This window comes from Callithrix jacchus, chromosome 4 (assembly GCF_049354715.1).
Source record: "Callithrix jacchus isolate 240 chromosome 4, calJac240_pri, whole genome shotgun sequence".
Classification (NCBI taxonomy): domain Eukaryota; kingdom Metazoa; phylum Chordata; class Mammalia; order Primates; family Cebidae; genus Callithrix; species Callithrix jacchus.
The window spans coordinates 115087854-115107967 of NC_133505.1; the positions used below are offsets into that span (position 1 = coordinate 115087854).

Genomic DNA, 20114 nt, shown 5'->3' on the forward strand with positions numbered 1-20114 from the left:
TTGAGATTACTATTATTATCCTAAAACAAAAAATTGAGATTACTATTGTTAAACTAGCCAAATGAATATGAGTTGAAAATGAAAATGAATTTACTGGCTCACACCTATAATTCAGCATTTTGGAAGGCCGAGGGAGGAGGATCCTGTGAGGCGAGGAGTTCAAGACCTGCCTGGGCAACAAAATGAGACCTCATCTCAGCAACAACAAAAAGTAAATTTACTACTTTGCTTGGAGAAAGGCTTTTATTAACAGTTTATTTCTCACCCTACAAAATACCAAGACTCATGGGATAAGAGCAGGCATCCTAGATTGCATGGGTTCCTGAAGCCTATTAGAATAAACTAGCCGGGCACAGTGGCTCACACCTGTAATCTCAGCACTCTGGAAGGCCAAGGTGGGCAAATCACCTGAGGTCGTGAGTTTGAGACCAGCCTGGCCAACATGGTGAAACCCCATCTCTACTAAAAATATAAAAATTAGCCAGGCGTGGTGGCATGCACCTGTAATCCTAGCTACTCAGGAGGCTCAGGAACAAGAATCTCTTGAACCTGGGAGGCAGAGGTTGCAGTGAGCTGAGATTGCACCACTGCACTTCAGCCTAAGTAACAGCATAAGACACTGTCTTAAAAAAATTAAAAACCTACATTTCCAGGAACAAATAGACTTTCTAAGAGTGGTTCTAGTCTGGGGCTCCTACCCGATACGGCTCAGCAAAATCCCCTAGGGACACTGACCTTCTTGTAGTCCATAATGTAAGTATATGTTGGTAGATTCACTCTAATAGATGAAATCAGTTTAAGTCATAGGGACGACTTTGTCTAAAACATTCACAGATTAAGTCTGTATTTCATCCATAGCAAGCTATTTATTCTGCTTTTAGTGAAAAAAAAAAATCAAACTCTCCCCAAACAGCCCCCTTCATATTTTTAACTAATATAGTAATGCATGGTGGGATCCCATTATACCAATTCTCTTCCATACTGAACTGCTCCTCTCAGACCCACATGCTGGGCCATTTGGAACCATCTATTTAAAACAAAGAAAAAAAACCTGTGGTTAAAAAAAATTACAAAGTCTACCATTTAACCATTTTAAGAGTACAGTTCAGTAGTTTAAGTATATTCACATTGTTCTGCAACAGATCTCTAGTACTCTTTCATCTTGTAAACTGAAGCTATATGCACCAAACAACAACTCCCCATTTTCACCCCAGCTAGCACTTGGCAACCATCATTATATTAGTACTTCCAGTTTCTGTGACTTTGATTACTTGATATCTCATATAAGTGGAGCCATACAATGTGTGTGTGTGTGTGTGTGTGTGTCTGGTTTATTTTACTTAGCATGATATTATCAAGGTCCATCCATATTTTTGCCTGTGACTGAGACAGAGTCTCAGAATAGTCTCTGTTGCCCAGGCTGGAGTGCAGTGGCATGATCTCGGCTCTGCAACCTCCACTTCCCAGGTTCAAGTGATTATCCTGCCTCTGGGATTACAGGCATGCACCTGTAATCCATGCCTGGCTAATTTTTATATTTTTAGTAGAGTTGGGGTTTCACTATGTCACCCAGACTGGTCTCAAACTCTTGGCCTCAAGTGACCCAACTGCCTCAGCCTCCCTAAGTGTTGGGATTACAGGTGTGAGGCACCTTTGCCTGGCCAATTTCTTTCCTTTCTAAGACTCAATAATATTCTCTTCTATGTATATATCACATTTTGTTTATCCATTCATCTGTCAATGAACATTTGGGTTGCCTCCATATCATGGCTATTGTAAATAATGTTGCCATGAATATAGGTGTGCAAATATCTGAGATCTTGTTTTCAGTTCTTTTGTGTATATACTCAGAAGTGATATAGATATATACTCAGAACTCTTAGTTCAAGGTGAGATACAAAAATATCATAGTTTGGGTGACTTAAATTCATTCCTCACAGTTCTTAAGACTGGGAACTTCAGGGTCAGGGTGCTGGCCAGTTCAGTTTGTGGTGAAGGCCCTCCTGATAGATTATCTCTCATCTATCTCTCCTTATAAGGGTTTAATGCCACTCAAGAGGGCTCCCCGCTAATGACCTAATTACTTCCCACAGACCATATGGCTTCAACCTGTGAATTTTGGAGGAACACAAATATTCAGTCCACAGCAAGTGGAATTGCTGTATCATGGAATTCTATTTCTCATTATTGTGAGGAACCTCCATAGTGTTTTCTAGAGTGGTGATTATCAATTTACATTCTCACCAATACCACGTAAGTGTTCCAGTTTCCCCACATCCTTACCAACACTTGTTATTTTGGAATTTTTAAAAATAGTAGCCATACGGCCGGGTGCGGTGGCTCACGCTTGTAATCCCAGCACTTTGGGAGGCCGAGAAGGGTGGATCACAAAGTCAAGAGATTGAGACCATCCTGGTCAACATGGTGAAACCCCATCTCTACTAAAAATACAAAAAATTAGCTGGGCACGGTGGTGCGTGCCTGTAATCCCAGCTACTCAGGAGGCTGAGGCAGGAGAATTGGCTGAACCCAGGAGGCGGAGGTTGCAGTGAGCCGAGATCGCGCCATTGCACTCCAGCCTGGGTAACAAGAGCGAAACTCCGTCTCAAAAAAAAAAAATAGTAGCCATCCTAATGGATGTGAGGTAATGAGTCATTGTAATGTTGATATACATTTCTTACAGTCATGCTGAGCACTTCATAATTTTTGTTGGTCATTTGTTTATTATCTTTGGAAAAATGTATATTCAAGTCTTTTGACCTTTTTTTTTTTTTTGAGACATTGTCTCACTCTGTCACCAGGCTGGAGTGCAGTGGGACAATCTCGGCTCACCGCAATCTTCACCTCCTGGGTTCAAGCCAGTCTCCTGCCCTAGCCTCCTGAGTAATCCCAGCGGATTACAGGCATGTGCCACCACACCCAGCTAATTTTTGTATTTTTAGTAGATATGGGGTTTCACTGTGTTGACCAGGATGATCTTGGTCTCTGACCTCTTAATCCACCTGCCTTGGCCTCCCAAAGTGCTAGATTACAGGTGTCAGCCACTGTACCTGGCCCCATTTTTTAGTTATTTGTGTTTTTTGAGTTGCAGGAATTCTTCATATATTCTGGATATTAACCCCTTACCAAATATATGATTTATAAATATTTTCTCCCATCCCATAGGTTACCTTTTCACTGTTGATTATGTCCTTTGATGCACAAACACATTTAAGTCTGGTGTAATTCCAATTGTCTTTTTTTGCCTATACCTTCTGTGTCATATCTAAGAAATCATTGCCAAACCCAATGTTTTGAAACGTTCCCTCAGTGTTTTCATCTAGTTTTACGGTTGTTGGTCTTACATTTAGGTCTTTGAGTTTTTAAAATATAAGTGTCCAACTTCATTCTTTTGCATGGGCATATCTAGTTTTCCTAGCACCATTTGTTGAAGAGACTGTAATCCTGTAATCCCAGCTACTCAGGAGGCTGAGGCAGGAGAATTGCCTGAACCCGGGAGGCGGACGTTGCAGTGAGCCGAGATCGTGCCATTGCACTCCAGCCTGGGTAACAAGAGCGAAACTCCATCTCAAAAAAAAAAAAAAACTCCTATCCGTGTTGAGTTGTCTTGGCACCCTTGCTAAAAAGGGTTTGGCCATGTATGTGAGAATTTATTTTCTGGACCCTATTCCATTGGCCTATATGTTTGACTTTCTGCCAGTTCCATGTTATTTTGATTACTGCCTTGTTACAATCGTTTTTGAAATCAGGGAGTGTGAAACCTGCAACTTTGTTACACAGTTTTTCCAAGATTGTTTTGGCTATTCAGGGTTCCTTGAAGATTCTAGATGAATTTTAACATGGAATTCTCTACTTCCGTGAAAAATGCCATTGGGATTCTGATAGAAATTGCGCTGAATCTACAGGTCACTCTGGGTGACCTGAACAATATTAAGTCTTCCAATCCAGGACCATGAGATCTCTTTCCATTTTTTTTGTGTCTTTAATTTCTTAATGATGCTTTACAGCAGGGATCCCCAACCCATGGGCCATGGACCAGCCACACAGCAGGAGGTGAGCTGTGGGCAAGTGAGCATTACTGCCTGAGTTCTGCCTCCTGTCAGATCAGCTGCAGCATTGGATTCTCATAGGAGCTTGACCCTGTTGTGAACTGTGCATGAGAGGGATGTGGGTTGTGCACTTCTTATAAGAATCTAATGCCTGATGATCTGAGGTGGAACAGTTTTATCCTGAAAGCGTCTCCCTCTGCATCATCCACCCTGGGTCCATGGAAAAACTGTCTTCCATGAAACCAGTCCCTGGTGCCAAAAAGGTTGGCGATTGCTGCTTTACAGTTCTCAGTGTATATGTCTTTTGTCTTAGTCTGTTCAGGCTGCTGTAACAAAATACCTTAGACTGGGTAATTTATATATAGATAACAGAAATTTATTGCTCACAGTTCTGGAGGCTGGGAAGTCCAATATCAAGGATTTGGGACCTATTGAGTATCATCTTCCTCACAGATGGCACACTCTAGCTGCATCCTCCCATGGTGGAAGGTGAGCTCCTCAGGCCTCTATTACAAGGGCACTAATCCCATTCATGAGGGCAGAGCCCTCTTGACCTTATCACCTCCCAAAAGCCTACCTGTTAATACCAGTACATTGGGGATTACATTTCCACATACAGACCTGGAGGGGGAGACACAAACATTCAGATCATCATGTATCTCCTTGGTTAAGTTTATACCTAAGTATTTTATTCTTTTTGATGCAATTGTTTAATTTTTTTGGATCATTCATTGTTAGTGTATAGAAATGCAACTGATTTTTGTGTGATTTTGTAGCCTGCAACTTTGCTGAATTTACGCTTCCTCCTAATCATACCATTCTCTGCTGGGGAAGAGCTAGGGTGAGCAAAATGCACAAACTTTCCTAGCCTTTTGGTGCAGCCTTTTCCTGGCTTTGCATTTGCCTAAGTGCTGCAGTTTCCCATTTGTTTTTTAGAGTTCTCACAAAGATATTGTGGCCCATATATTGTTAACTCAAGTGTCTGGGAGAATGAAGATGTGGAGTTCCGAAGTCCATCATCTTGCTGACATTACTTTCCATCTACCAGCTATAGCAAAAGGCTAGTATGATGATTTGGGTATGATATTCACATATAGAAATATGCTAATAAAATTTCAGAGTATATTGATCAAAAATGCTTACCCAACAAGTTTTACTTGTCTACTTTTCTCCCAGTGGTGTGCATCAAAATGAATTTCATTCTTAGAGATAAGTTTGGCCTAATAAAAAAGTTTTCCCAAATATGATTAAAAAACCCCTTAGATTTTAACTCTTGAATCCTAGGAACCTCAACCAGAAATCTTTTCATGATTATTTTAGAAAAAAATTTTCCTCTGGTGGGGGAATATTTTGATATCCCCAGTGCAATGTATCTTCCCTAGTTATTCTGTCAACAAATGGTTTCAAAGATTATATAGTAACATTAGAAAGTGTTTAGTTTTGAGGAAACATTGAGTAACAGGAAGCACCTGTTAAATGGAAGGCACTGAAACATTAACTTATCACATGCATTTTTATTACTTTAGGTATAAACATTTTTTAACTCATTAAAATTTTAATTTCTAAGTGATTGTAAGTTCCAGTGGACTAAATGCATTCCAGTTGATCTTGTTTTGTGATCACTCTACAGCTGATTAGAATCGCTACCAGAAATTTTGTATTTTCAAGAGGAGGAACAAAGCAGAAATGGGATGAGTAAAATTTTAACTATGTCCAGTGCATCCTTACTTCTTGGGTTAAATTGTATTGCTATGGTGAGAGAACTCAGCAGCAGATAGAAGAGGACAAAGGCATGATGCATATTCAATGGGCAATGAACTTATGTTTCTTTAAATATAAAACATTGAAGATAATAGTAGTCTATTTCTAGCCAAGGTTATAGTCTTGTCTTCTCACTAGAGTTTATATCCTTGAGTGGCAGGTAGCACCTCTATTCAAAATTGACCCTTCCCAACCCCTGCTTCCACACTACCCCATACATTTGTAGGCACTAGATTGACTCAGTGTTTTGAGGAGTAACAGTTATCACAACAGCTTCAGTTAAATGTAAGAGCTATTTCTACTTGTCTGATACAGTGTGATTTTTTTTTTTGTTCTCTAGTCTCTTCCTAATGAATTCTTCTTTCTAATAATTTGTAAAATTCTATTGGAACTCCACAACATCCCAGTTCAAAATGGAGCAAGCAAAGAGCCATACTAGTCATTTCCAAGATAAAAAATGGTCTTAAATAAGATTCTGAAGAGGGTCCACTCCTCTTTGTATCTTTCAAAATGGCTTCAAGTGTTTTGCCATTTGAAAGTAATCTCATGATTACAGCATTATTTAAGTGTGAATCCGCTTGGCTTATGAAAGTAGAGAAAGTCAGAATTGTTAATAATAGTGAAGTCATGACTTTTTAAGAGATTGAGACAGCAAATAAAATTGGAGAAAAATTATTCTTTATTGAAAAATACCAATAATACTGACAGACTTCAAAAGCAATTCACGCTTCCAGAATACAAAGTATTTAATACATATTTTCAAACCTGTTTGGATTTCAAACAAAGTTAGCATTTTTGTAAATCAAATTTGATAACCTGGCTAAAAATATTTTCCAGCTTTATTATTTAAGGAGCTGCACAACCTTTTACAGTGGGGACCAGGAGGCAGGCAGAAGCAGAGACATAGAATGCACCTAGGACTGCATAGCAGTCTACAGCAACATGTCCCACAACTTCAGTGCTACAAAAATCCTGCACAAGACAGCTGCCCTCCAGTGTCAGTATCTTGTGAAACAGCATATCAAAATATAGCCAGTTTCTTACAATTTATACACTTTCATTTAGGATTGCTTTTTGAAGAAAATCTTTAAGGATGCCATAATAATACCATCCAGAATCCTGAATTTAAAAAACAAATGAAAGAAATGAACTGTCACCATCAAAATGGTTGTTGCTGAGCTGTGTGAGTAGGAATTCTATGCTTTTTCAGGTGCAAAAAAATTAACACATAATGCAAGTTTAATTTGAAATCACACAAGTTATGTATGTAGGCTCAGATAGTAGCAATGTTCACTTTTATTACTAATAGCTTAACTGAAACAGCCATCTATTCATTCCTGCAGCAGGAATAGCAGCACCAAGATCTTCTAAAATTCTTTATGTATAAAGCTTAAGTCATCATCCAAGTCCCATTCTTTGCATGCTCCAATTCTTGTTATCTTACTCAACATAAAAGCAACATGATTTGGAGAATTACTATTTGCTGTATTAAAACAGTTACACAGCATCTTCTACTGTCAAAAAGCAAAATACTGTGAATGGCAGCCTTTCTTCATGGATCTAAACTTGAAGCTGCCAAACGATCACTGCTTGTACCAGCAGTGGTTTTCCACAGTAAAATAGCAGGAACTAAAGGAATCATGGCACAATGGATTTCTGAATTATTTTGTCTACCATTGGTCCTGGGGCTTGGTACCTTCCCCTTGTAGACTATTATCTGCTGATCATTCCAGAATCATCTTTAATGAAGGAAAGGCATCAGGTCATATAGCGGGTAATGGCTCTCAGAGCATAAAGGAGTTCTGCTTGCATCCTAGCTTCTATAAGAAGCAGATTAACATGAACCTGAATATAAAATACAACATCATATAAGGAAGGGTTACAAGCATTCACAGTAACAGTTTTTCAGTGCATCTAATGAACACATAACATAAGTAGACTTCCTATATAGTACATTTCTTATATAGTACTGAACAACTTAGTCTTGGGTTTGTTAAACAGAATATCAATTTCTCAAAACAACAGCTATCTAATATTTTTTTTTTTTCTGCTAATACACAGTTTCACTCTTGCCCAGGCTGGAGTGGTATGAACTTGGCTCATTGCAACCTGTAACCACCACCTCCTGGGTTCAAGTGATTCTCATGCCCCAGCCTCCCAAGTAGCTGGGTCTACAGGTGCGTGCTACCATGCCCAGCTACTTTTTTTGGTATTTTTAGTAGAGATGGGATTTCACCATGTTGGCCAGGCTGGTCTTGAACTGTTGACCTCAAGGGATCTGCCTGCCTTGGCCTCCCAAAGTGCTGGGGTTACAAGTGTGAGCCATTGTGCTGAGCCTAATATTCTTTTTGGATAGCTTTCATTTATATTTTATCATTTCTTGGAGGTTTGTTATATGTCAGAAAATCTAGACACTGTTTTATTAGAATACCAACTTCCCCTGCCAAATCATTATTCAGTAATTTCTATAAATATGTTTCAAAGAGAACAGCCACTTCTACACATACACAGCTTTTACAAAACAGTCTTTCTTCTACATGCTGACAGCCATGCCAGCACTTCTGAAGATGGGCCAGCCCACCTGTCCTCCCTGTCTTCATTCTTGTACTCTATCACTATGATGAGGTTCCCTTCTGAAGGGATACCTGAGACAGCTGTCCTAGAATGTTTTTCTTTGGGTTGGTAGGGGTCATGGAATGGGCTTCAGAGCCATTAGGTTAGGTGAAGGAAACTACGAATCATTGCTAAGTTACAGAGTAAACAAGCCACAACAGGCACATACCTTCTCAGAGTGCTTGAACTGCCTCCAGAAGCTATCATACATTCTTTTGGTAACCTTTTCAGGAGTGCAAACAACAGTTTTGATATAAACTTTAAAGCTACGATCCAATAGCTGGTTAATTTCACCATAGTCATAATCATCATATCTGTTGAAAGACATAGTGAGAATTATATTTTCAGTGTATAACCTATTTTCATCTTACAAAAGCATACACATCAATAGTTAATGCTGTATTTTTTTTCCCTCTTTGTGTAGGTAGCTGTCCCCAAAGATGACAGAGCTTTACAATTGGTGGGGGGGGGGGGGCGGGGGGCGGGGGGCGGGGAATGACTGAGTATAAAGGAGTAAGAAACAGACTTAGAGTAACAGAACATTTTCCGCTACCCAAGTAAATCATTCCTGAAAGCTGACAATATTAATGTAGCACTGGGTACCAACCAAGTGTATATTTGCAATCATGAACATGCAACCACACTGAGGAACAAATTATTCTTTTCTGAGACTGAATATTGCTCTGTCACCCAGGCTGGAGTCCAGTGGTGCTATCTTAACCCACTGCAACCTCCACCTCCTGGGTTCAAGTGATTCACTCAGCTCAGCTTCCTGAAAAAAGCTGGGATTACAGGTGTGTGCCACTCGCCCAGCTAATTTTTGTATTTTTAGTAGAGACAGGGTATCACCATGTTGGCCAGGATAGTCTATAACTCCTGATCTAAAGTAATCCACCTGCCTCAGCCTCCCAAAGTGCTGGGATTATAGGCATGAGCCACTGCACCTGGCTGAACAAATTCTGAAAACAGATTATCAAAATTAAGTAACAATTATATTTGTTATTGGTACTATTATATTCTCTCTCTATATATATCTAGATATATATGTCTATTTTTATTTATACAAGTGAATTTCTATATTTAATTATAAATATTTTAATTTTAAATATTGTATATTATTATATATATTTATATATACATATATATAGAGAGAAATTCACTTGTATAAATAAAAATAATTGGAATTACTTTACTCATGTTTTTAGGAGTTTGTGGGGTCAAATGAGAAAAAAGGCAGGGGCTGGGGAGAGAAGGATGATTTATACTTAGGAGAGCCCATCCTGCTTTAAGCCAAGATGGTTGCATGCATGCTTTTTTCCACTGGTTAATGGATTCCCAATCACATAGGCACTGTAGTCTCCTATTGAGTTTTCGGTGGAAAGGGGAGAAAGGTCTTGCAAAAGCTGGTTCTACAACCATTCAGGAAGCTAAAGTCAATAGTCTGGCTACTGATTAGTGGGAAATTAGTTTAAAGTTGGTCAGTTGTACCTTGAATGCCAGATGAATTTGGAGTAGATTAAATAGGGTTTATAGGTTTTGAGCAGAGTCTCTGATAAAATGAATAGAAAGCCTGACTTTACAGCTAAAATGACTAGTAAGCACTGTAGCAGAGAGTTTGTGCGCATGTGTGAGAAGATGGCATACAATGGCTGCATTTTCAACATAACATCATAACATGGCTGAAAACCTAACAGCAAGGACATGAAAGTTTTGATTAGGTATTATGGGAGCAAGTACTCTTCAGAATGAGCCTAAGAACAACCAGAGGAGCAATATAAGGGTACTGATTTCCAAGAAACATAAATGTGTCAGGAGATAGATGATATAAAAAGATACTAAAGGCATTCAGTGACAAACTTTGCTCTGGAACCAGCTTGCTTGTCCTTCCTCCCTTTCCAGGAGGCAGCTGTCATTCAACTCTTCTCAAAGTTCCTAACTCTCCCTCTTGCCTAACTAGAAAAGAGGAGAGAAAACTAAGCTGCAATAAAGTGATTCTTTGAAGTATAAAAAGCTTAAGAATAAGTTATTGGGGAGGGGATGGGTTTTGATTATGTGTGTGTTTGTGTGCATGTGCACTCCAAGCACCTGAATAATTTGGCCCAGAGAAAAACATCTCTTTATAAACAAAGAAAGACGACTAACCTTATTCCAAACATGCAGTGAATATAGTTCCAAATTGCCCGTCTAAGCATTGAGGTATCAACATCTTTGTGCATTGCCATTGTATTATAAGTAAGATTATAAGCAATGTGAAATTTTTCATCAATCAACTGTCCCACATCTGGATAAAGGCGATTTACCAAAGAATAACCATGATCTTCCCAGCAATAGTCCTAAATACAGAGAATAGAACAAGTGTGAATAATTAAAATGTGGTCAAGTATAGTTCTATATCTACAGCTCTGTAGTATATAAAAATCATTGCCATTTGGCTCACAATCCAACTGGCTTTCATCCCTAACTCCCAGCTTCACTTGCACTCCAATCTTACGTTTTCAATTTCCATACTGCAACATGCAAAAGCTGTTTTATAACGCAGTAAATTTAAAAACTAAGGGAGAATTTAAATCTCCTTGTCTCCTTTGTTTAGTCTCATCTCAAAAAACAAAAGCGAAAACAAACTTAAGTCTCTTCACCTTACACATCTGCCTTTATCTCTTTCACACTCTCTCCACTTAGCTCCCAGATGTGACCAGCTTGGGAGTCCCCTCTTCTTTTCCATTGCAGTAGCCATTCAAATGGTCTTCAAATTGTGTGTGTGTTTTAAGAGATAAGTTCTCTGTCTTGTACTCCATCCTGGAGTGCAATGTTGGCAATGGTGTGATCACAGCTCACTGTAGCTTCCAACTCCTGGGCTCAAGTGATCCTCCCTGTCTCAGCCTCCTAAATGGAACTACAGGCACAGGTCACCTTGCTTGGCTAGTTTTTTAAATTATTTATAGAGATAGGGTCTTGTTTTGTTGCCCATGCTAGTCTTGAATGCTTGACCTCAGTGATTTTCCCATCTTGGTCTCTCAGAGTGCTGGGATTACATGTGGGAACCACCCATCTGCCCAAATTTTGTGAATTTTTAACTCAATACATCCATCACCCATTCCTTCTCCTCCTAAAATTAGTTTTCCGACATTAAATCTCCTTGCCTTTCTTTCTACCTGAAACAAAACTTAATAAGCCCCTACTTCTTTGTTGCTTTCCTAAAAACACCTCTTTGATATTATGCCATCACTCTGGTCAAAACCTACAAACCCCACTTAATCGACTGTAAACTGCTTTGGCATTTAAGGCACACCTAACCAATTTTCAACTTATAATTGAATTCTCTATGCCTTTTATTACCACTAATCAGAAGTAGGAATCCTTAGCTTGAAGCTCTCAGCCCCCAGCCAATCTTTTTATAATTCCTTCTCTCATTCTATCCCTCAACCTAAGCCTTATTGTCTAGTCTCCTCTACCTACAATACCCTTTTTACCATCCAGTTATTCAAATCCTAATCTCCCTCCATAAAATTTCCAGCCCACATATGTCTTCAATTTGTATTGTATAATTATACAATAATTTTGCCCCTTAGTTTATTTATTTTTATTTCTTGAGACAGGGTCCCACTCTGTCACCCAGGCTGGAGTACAGTGGCTCCATCACAGCTCACTGCAGCCTCGACCTGCCAGGCTCAAGTGATCTTCCTACCTCAGCCTTCTGAGTATATAGGACCACAGGTGCACACCACCACACATAGCTTTTTTTTTTTTTTTTTTAAAGAGACAGGGTTTCCCCATGTTGGCCAGGCTGGTCTTGGAACGCCTGGCTTAGGTGATCCACCAGCCTCAGCCTCCCTCCCCCAAGGTGCTGGGATTACAGGTGGGAGCCATTGTGTCAGGCCCATAAGTTTCTTGAACAAAGAAACAAAATCTTATGGTTCTCAAATAGTTTCATGATTCTGGTAAAATAGTTATTATTTAACACTGGACCTTAATAATATTTGGGGACGTTGGGAGTATTAACTCATCTGAATTAAATACTTGCCTATTTAAATATTTATACAATAACATTTTTAAGATATATATACATTTGAAACTGTAGTATGACTTCACGGATGGATCAGAAGCAGTCTTTCAGCTGTTATTCTAAAACAAGAAGAGATACTGCCTGCAAAGCACTTAGCATAGTTCTCAAGTATAAGTTGCTCTTTTGTATTTTAAGTCAGTCTGAGATATTTCTAGTCAATCATGTGCATACAAGTTGAAATTTTACCTGGACACGAAATGTTGGAACATGCATCCCATGTCTAGAAAAATCTTTATAGCCATAGCTAGGATCCTCAAAATGACGAGATACATCTCTTGCTGGTGTAACTTCTTCATCATCTGGGAAAAAAGCCATTGAACATTTTTAAAAAATAGGATGCTAGTTAAAATTGATTTTATCCATAGCAAGTAAAAATGGCATAGCCCTTTCTCTGATACTGAGTAACCAATATCAACCAAAAGTCTTACAACTATACAAAGATATAGCTTACTTGCTAGTAAGCAGAATGTAGTAAAAGATTCTCTGTTATAAAATAAAAGCTCATAGCTGAATTCTCTATGCCTTTTTGTTGCCTCTTTCACAGACCCCCCGTTTCTCTCTCCCCATTCTAATTTATATATATCAGGTTCTACTTATTCAAAGTATGAACATACTTTTGGATAGTCTTTAAGATAACTATAAAAATCAGCTATGCTCTAAAATTTAGCACTTATTTTTGTTCAATATTAATGACATAGAGTATGTGATATGACAGAAATCTCATGAGTTAACAGTTTTACAGTGCTGCCTGCAATGTGCCTAAGACTTTCTGGACTATCATCATGTTTAGGAGTTGAGATTATAGTTTCATGTAAGTGTAGCATTAGATGACAACTCTCTATCTTCAGGCATGGAAACAAAAATTTTTCCTGGAAGAAAAACAAGTTAACATCCAACCTCCATTTAAACAAATGTGATTGTTTCTTTGCTATTAAGAAACTTGGTGTTTTAATTCTTATACTCTTTCTCCCACTCTATTGGAGATACTTTATAAACTTTTTCTCCTTTAAATTATCTGGTTTATATATTATTTCCCGTAGCCTGCAAATAGATAAAGGTTAAACATAGAGAATTTAGGTTGTTGTTGGTAATTTAATCAATATCTCCTCTTGCTATGTTGCCCAAGCTGGTTTGGAACTCCTGGCTTTGGGGTGATCCTCCCACCTCAGCTTCTTGAGTGGCTGGTATTACAGGTACACACTGCCATGCCCAACAAATCACAGAATTTTAATACTGGAAGCAATCTCAGGACTATTTCCTCATATTAAAGAAGAGAAGCATGGACAATATAGCAAGACCCCATCTCTACAAGAAAAATTTAAAAACAACTAGGCGTGGTGGCACATGGCTGTAGTCCTAGCTACTCAGGAAGCTGAGGCAGGATGATTGTTTGAGCCTAGGAGTTTGAGGTTACAGTGAGCTATGATCATGTTGCTGCACTCCAGCCTGGCAACAAAGCAAGACTCTGTTTCTTTAAAAAAAAAAAAAAAAAAAAAATGAGCATTCATATGTTAACTGACTTAGTCAAGTTCACAAAGTTATTAGAAGTAATTTTAGTACCAGAATCCAAATTAAATGTCCTCCCTCTTAGTCTAGGCTGTTTTCACTTTTAACCTTTTCTTAGTTGCTTGCTGTAAAAATTATTTGTAAATAGGAATATCTAAGCAATAGCCTCTCTAAAAGGAAGGGCATATTTAGATTGATGCTTTAAAACTTATTTAAATTCTCTAAATAAAAAGCTGAGTTTGCAATAATTATATTGGCTATGTAATGGTTGTTCTTACCTGAAGAGAAGACAAACATACTTTCTCTTTTTTCTATTTCAAAACGTGAAGCCATCTCTTCCTGACTTGCCTCTTCTTCGTCTCGACATTCCTGTAACTGCCTCATCTTTTCCATGAGGGCTTCAACCTCAAAGAAAGAATCACTTACCTCAAGAGAAAAAATATAATTAATGTTACATGTGGCAGACATAGAATATACATGAATTATCCTTTATTAAGTCTGTCTCATAAGAATTTATATCTTAATGGAATATAGGGAAAATATTCTTACAATTTTAATGTACCTGAATGAATAAAAAACAATTACTTTGGTCTGTTAGGAATATCGACATGCACATTTTAAAATATAAGAAAAAAATGATTTTAAGAACACATTCTAATGCTTTTACCTTATAAAATTAACAATAATGTCATTAATATTTATGCTGTTTTAAAAACTAAACACTGTCAATTTAAAATAGAACTAAGTTAACTTCTACTTGCTTAATCTGCAAATAAATAAGATACACAAAGTATTAGTGGGTTTGCATCAACTGTGTACACTGTCAATGTGTACATCTGCATACATACTGTCAATGTGTCTATCATCTTTTGTAATTAGCTCTATTTATACAGTTTACCAATTAAACATGAAACGTGTGTTTACATGGCTAGAGTTAGCCACCTGACCTCTGCAAATGGATCTGGCAGCTGTCACTTGCTGGGATGACTACAGCAGTGTCACACGTAGAGTAATGGGTCTGACAAAGGACTGGCCAAGTGGTCTTGCACTAGTCAAATCAGTTATACTTCTATACCCTGTTGCATTCTTGCTGCAAAAGCCAGATCAAATCTATGCAATTTATATCTTTCTTATAAAATGAATATATTAAGAAGTCTTGGTTGGGCTAGTAGCTCACGCCTGTAATCCCAGCGTTTTGGGAGTCCAACGCAGGGTAATTGCTTGAGCCCAGGAGTTCAAAGCTGCAGTGAGCCTGGACAACAATTGCACTCCAGCCTGGACAACAGAGTGAGACTTTGTATCAAAAAGAAAAAAAAAAAGTCTTAATCTCAAATCTCAATGTACACATACAAAATTCATGTTTCCCCCTTTATAATTTATTTTGCCAGGAATGTTTTTAAGACCTCTATCTTCCACTCTTTCCTGGCTTCCACCCATTGATCCTTCAGGTAGCAGCTTACATGCTTCTAAATACTATCATTTACCCCACAAGCTGTAATTATTATAACACAACCCTCTCCTCTTTCCTTTGCAATCATAATTTATAATTGTTATTTGCATGATATTGATTTAATGCCTGCTCCCTTCCCAGACCAAACCTTCAGAAAGGTAGGAGATCTGTCTGGTTTATCTGTATATATCCCACACCTAGCATAGTACCTGGTACACAGGAGATATTAAAAAAACACTTGCTATAGAATGACTGCCAGAATAATTCTAGATCAAGAGACAATCTATATCACTTGTGCTTTACTTTCTTTTGATCCAAACAGTTACAATGAAATGCCCAGTACTAAGCCCTTTCTCTAATACTTTCATGATGGGAAGTGTTTCTGTGATGGTGCTGAAGATTCTTCTGGTGCATGCATTTTCCCCATAGTTATTCCTGACACAGGGTCAGTAACCAAATAAAAAATGAGCTGAAAAGGATTAGGTTACATGATAGGATGATTCAGTTTAAAAAAAGGTCTCTTCCAACTCACATTATCTCTCATTATCTGTTTACCCATTCTCCTCTTAAAGAGCCCAGATTGCAAGTATTCTTAGGAAAAGATAATTCTTGATAAATTATACTGAAATAAGAGGGAAAGAAAACGAAGTAGTTTTCTTTGTTCCTTGACTGATCTGCCAAAGTTGTTAGGGTTAAAAAAATTAAGACATTTCATTTTAATATTAAAATATTAAACTGTAAGAAAATTCTTTTTTTTCTTTATAAATTACCCAGTCTTGGGTATGTTTTTATTAGCAGCATGAGAACAGAATCATACACCAATACTTAGAAGCAACCAACGTGTCCTTCAGTAGCTACTGGGATAAAGAAATGTTGGTACATCCAGAAAATGAAAAGTTATTCAGTACTAAAAAGAAACTAAGTGTCAAGCCATGAACAGACATGGGTTGATTCTTACAAGAATCAACAATACTACATTAATATTATAATTTACATGCCTATTACTAAGTAAAAGAAGCCAATCTGAAAAGGCTACATACTATATGATTCCAACTAACATTCAGGAAAAAGCAAAATTATGGAGATAGTAAAAAAAAAAAAAAATGAGTAAGTAGTTGCCCAGGTTAGGAGGGAGGGAAAATTCTTGTTTGTTTGTTACCATTTGTATCCAAAGAACTGAGTCAGATACTAGATATGTGTGGCCTGGTGGTGGCACCACCTGAACACCTAAAGAACAAGCTACATCAGCTCACTGTCAAGTGTCATCAGTGTGGGCCGCAAACCTTCTAAAAGTATACAACTTACCTGGGAATAGGAAGCTTATCTATTAGAAAAATAAAAAATATCTTCTTTCAGTATTCATTCTCTTAGTAGAAGGATAACTAGAAACAATCACATACTTTTTTCTTTAGTCTTGTACTAAATTATTGGTAGCAAGGGCAAGAATCCATCTCCTAGCATTCTAGCAACTGAATACTCTCTTGGGTCTGATCACCAGGCTTTGATTAATCAGTGGTCATATGCAGGCCTATGATATGAATCTAGGCAGCAGTCTTTGGCAGCATCAGGACAGTGCTATGATCAATCTTGGGAAAATTATTTCTTGTGCTAATTACACCATAAGTAAATGCCACCTCTATTTAGCACCTGATAAATGTAAAATGCTGGTATTTTACCTCTTTAGAGACATTTCATTTAAACCTCACAATAACTTGTGTTTTACTTTTATTTATACATGAAAGAACTGAGATTCAATAACATGCCCAAAGCCAAATATATAAGTTAAAGGCAATTCAACCTGCCCACATCTGTTTTGAAGGGATAACATAACTCAGAAAATGCATACAAAGCATTCAGATGGCTGTGGTGCTACTTCTATGATTTATTTTTCACTATAGCAAAGGAATGTAGGAGGGGATTTTGATTAATCATAAACAGGAATTAAAATTTGCTTATAGAAAACTGAACTTGCTCTGTTTCAAAAGAGTAACAAACCTGAGAATATATAAAATCCAGGAAGAGAAGGAATAGAGGTGAAAGCATTTTAACAAATTTGCATTCACTTGATATCACCTTCTATATTGGTGCAAAATTAAACATGAAAAAAATTAAAAGATAAATTTCCAGGTCAAAATTGATTAAATCTTCTGAAAGATTAAAAGGTAAGAAGTCAGGCTGTTTCTTTTATGCAGAAGAGAAGAATGTGATTGGCACAAAAATCACAGTGTAGCCCACCAGGCCACACTATTTTCAGTTTTCCCTCATCTCACTGTAGTAGCCATTCAATATTATTTGGCCCTGATGGGACACATGCTGTTGGCTCCTGATTCTAAAATTATCCGAGTGTAAACTCCTAGAAGATCTTAGAGTTTTGTACATCACTTTTATATAATTTTGAATAGCATCTAGACTAGTGATGAGCATGTGAGGCAGTCAATAAAACCTTACTGAATGAATAGATATAGGGGCCCAATATCTCCACAGACTTAACAGGGTGGGTTTTTCTTCACCCTTCAAGCCAATTGAAGAAATAATATAACCGCAATTATTGTGATTAGTTTTATGACAATCTCATGACAAATAATGAATACTTACAGAAACATTTTCTGTTGAGTTGACCTGCATCTCATCCACAGTGTGATTGCCATTTGTAATGTCACAGATGCAGTAGTTGCTAACAGAAGGAGGTCTGAATGTGTGGCCACCATCACAATGAATTTCTGGACTGATTCCACAGCCAAATGTGAACGAGGCAAGAGAATGATAGTGTGTGAGTAAAACTACTGCATGTACCAATTCCGCAAGGGACCAGCTGTGCTCTTCAGCTTTTAAAAGTCCCTTAGGGGGAAAAAAGAGAATATGTTTTTGTACTGGGGTGTGGTAAAAGTATACAGTTCATTTCAGTATTTATTGAAAACTTGATGAGTCACCATACAAAACCTAGTATAAAATTATCATTTGAAACATGAAGAACTCAGAATTTGTTAATTTTTATGAATATGCTTTCACAAATAGAACTTAACATAATCTATTACGACAGTCACTATTATTCTGATTTTCTGAAATACTGACTTAGAATGGATTTTGCTTAAAAGTGGTTGCTGTATTTCAGATACTGGATTATGAATGAATTACTGTGCTGTTCAAAATCTCAAACCAAATGTAATAAATTTGTGTTTAAAAGTAGAAGCTGCTGTGTGAAATGCCTGTATTTTGTTTATTTTAAGGCCTTCTCAAGGAATTTTTAAGATAGTGGCTTGAACAACTTGACTAAATATTCCTAAATCATCAAATCATATTTATTTTATTTTTTATGTTTTTTGAGACAGAGTCTTGCTCTGTTGGCCAGGCTGGAGTGCAGTGGCACAATCTTGACTCACTGCAACCTCTGTCTCCCAGGCCCAAGCAATTCTCCTGCCTTCGCCTCCCGATAGCTGGGATTACAGGCATGCGCCACCATGCCTGGCTAATTTTTGTATTTTTAGTAGAGACATGGTTTCACCATGTTGGCCAGGCTGGTCTCAAACTTTTGTAATCCACCCACCTCCACCTCCCAAGTGCTGCGATTACAGGCATCAGCCACCACACCCAGCCCAAATTTTATTTAAGTTACACATAAATTCTGTAATTCTTCTATTCAATTCTGTGTCCCTTCTGCTTCATTATCTATTTTGTAATCTTGCATAATTTCTCCTTGACAATATATAATAGGCACTGTATTAATTATATTCAAATCTTATATCTTCTTGATAATATCTTTAATTATCTATTAGTATCTATAAAGTAGACAAGACCAAAAGATGCATCTTTTAAGAATTTCTAGTGCATGGTATACAATTTTAGAGAACATCAATCTACTTTTACTTTATTACCTCTATTAATAAATAGAACCAGAACAAACTAGATTAACACGGCATTTAAAATGTAACATAAAGATGCCCAACAATGAGATACCACTTCACACTTATCAGAATGGCTGAAATCCAAAACATTGACACCAAAGCTGGCAAATATGTGGGCCAATAGGAATGCTGCTTCACTGCTTGTGGGAATAAAAACTGATAATGCCACTTTGGAATACAGTTTTCACAGTTTCTTACAAAGGTAAACATAGTCTTATCACATTATCCACAAATCACACTTATTTATCCAAATGAGGTGAAAACTTTTGTCGACCAAAAAACACACAAAAAAAACAAGCAAAAAACAAAACAAAAACCTATACATGAATGTTTACAGCAGCTTCATTCGTAATTGCCCAAAACTGGCAGTAACCAAGATGTCCTTTAATAGCTGAATGGATAAACACACTATGGTATATCCATACAATGGAGAATTACTCAGTGATAAAAAGACATGAACTATCAAGTCATGAAAAGATATGAAGAAGCCTTAAACGGATGTTGCTATATGAAAGAAGCCAGTCTGAAAAGCTATATATTTTTATATGATTCCAACTCTATGACATTCTGGAAAAGGCAAAACTATAGAGACAATAAAAGATGAGTGGTTGGAAGGGTTTGGGGGAAGGGGACAGGGATGACCAGGTGGAACCCAGGGCATTTTTAGGGTACTTACTATTCCATTGATACTATAATGGACGTATGACATTAGGCATTTGTCAAAACTTGTAGAACCATACAATACAAAGAATGAACCCTAATGTGAACTA

The 20114-nt window shown here is 37.5% G+C and overlaps 2 protein-coding genes across 12 annotated transcripts in view; one reads left to right on the top strand and one right to left on the bottom strand.

Moving 5' to 3' along the window:
• Positions 1 to 18628, top strand: part of ARMC2 (armadillo repeat containing 2) — a 145775-nt gene extending 127147 nt beyond the window's left edge. For 2 of the 8 annotated variants that reach the window (XR_013534468.1, XR_013534472.1), the window contains exon 19: positions 2094 to 18628. Coding sequence is in view for 4 of the 8 variants with exons in the window: in XM_035296455.3 (XP_035152346.1) it covers positions 4439 to 4538; positions 4986 to 5022 (137 nt within the window). In the remaining 4 variants the exon portion in view is untranslated. Of the gene's footprint in view, positions 1 to 115 lie in introns of all 8 variants that reach the window. The other 6 variants (XM_035296457.3, XR_013534469.1, XM_035296456.3 and 3 more) reach the window with 6 other exon arrangements.
• SESN1 (sestrin 1) overlaps positions 6472 to 20114 on the bottom strand; it is a 123930-nt gene continuing 110287 nt past the window's right edge. For 2 of the 4 annotated variants that reach the window (XM_002746964.7, XM_002746963.6), the window contains 6 exons: positions 18038 to 18280; positions 14271 to 14418; positions 12673 to 12785; positions 10566 to 10756; positions 8593 to 8737; positions 6472 to 7655 (listed from right to left, as the gene is read on the bottom strand). In XM_002746964.7, the coding sequence (XP_002747010.2) occupies positions 7569 to 7655; positions 8593 to 8737; positions 10566 to 10756; positions 12673 to 12785; positions 14271 to 14418; positions 18038 to 18280 (927 nt within the window). In that variant the 3' untranslated portion in view covers positions 6472 to 7568. The remainder of the gene's footprint in view (positions 7656 to 8592; positions 8738 to 10565; positions 10757 to 12672; positions 12786 to 14270; positions 14419 to 18037; positions 18281 to 20114) is intronic. The other 2 variants (XM_017971296.4, XM_078369919.1) reach the window with 1 other exon arrangement.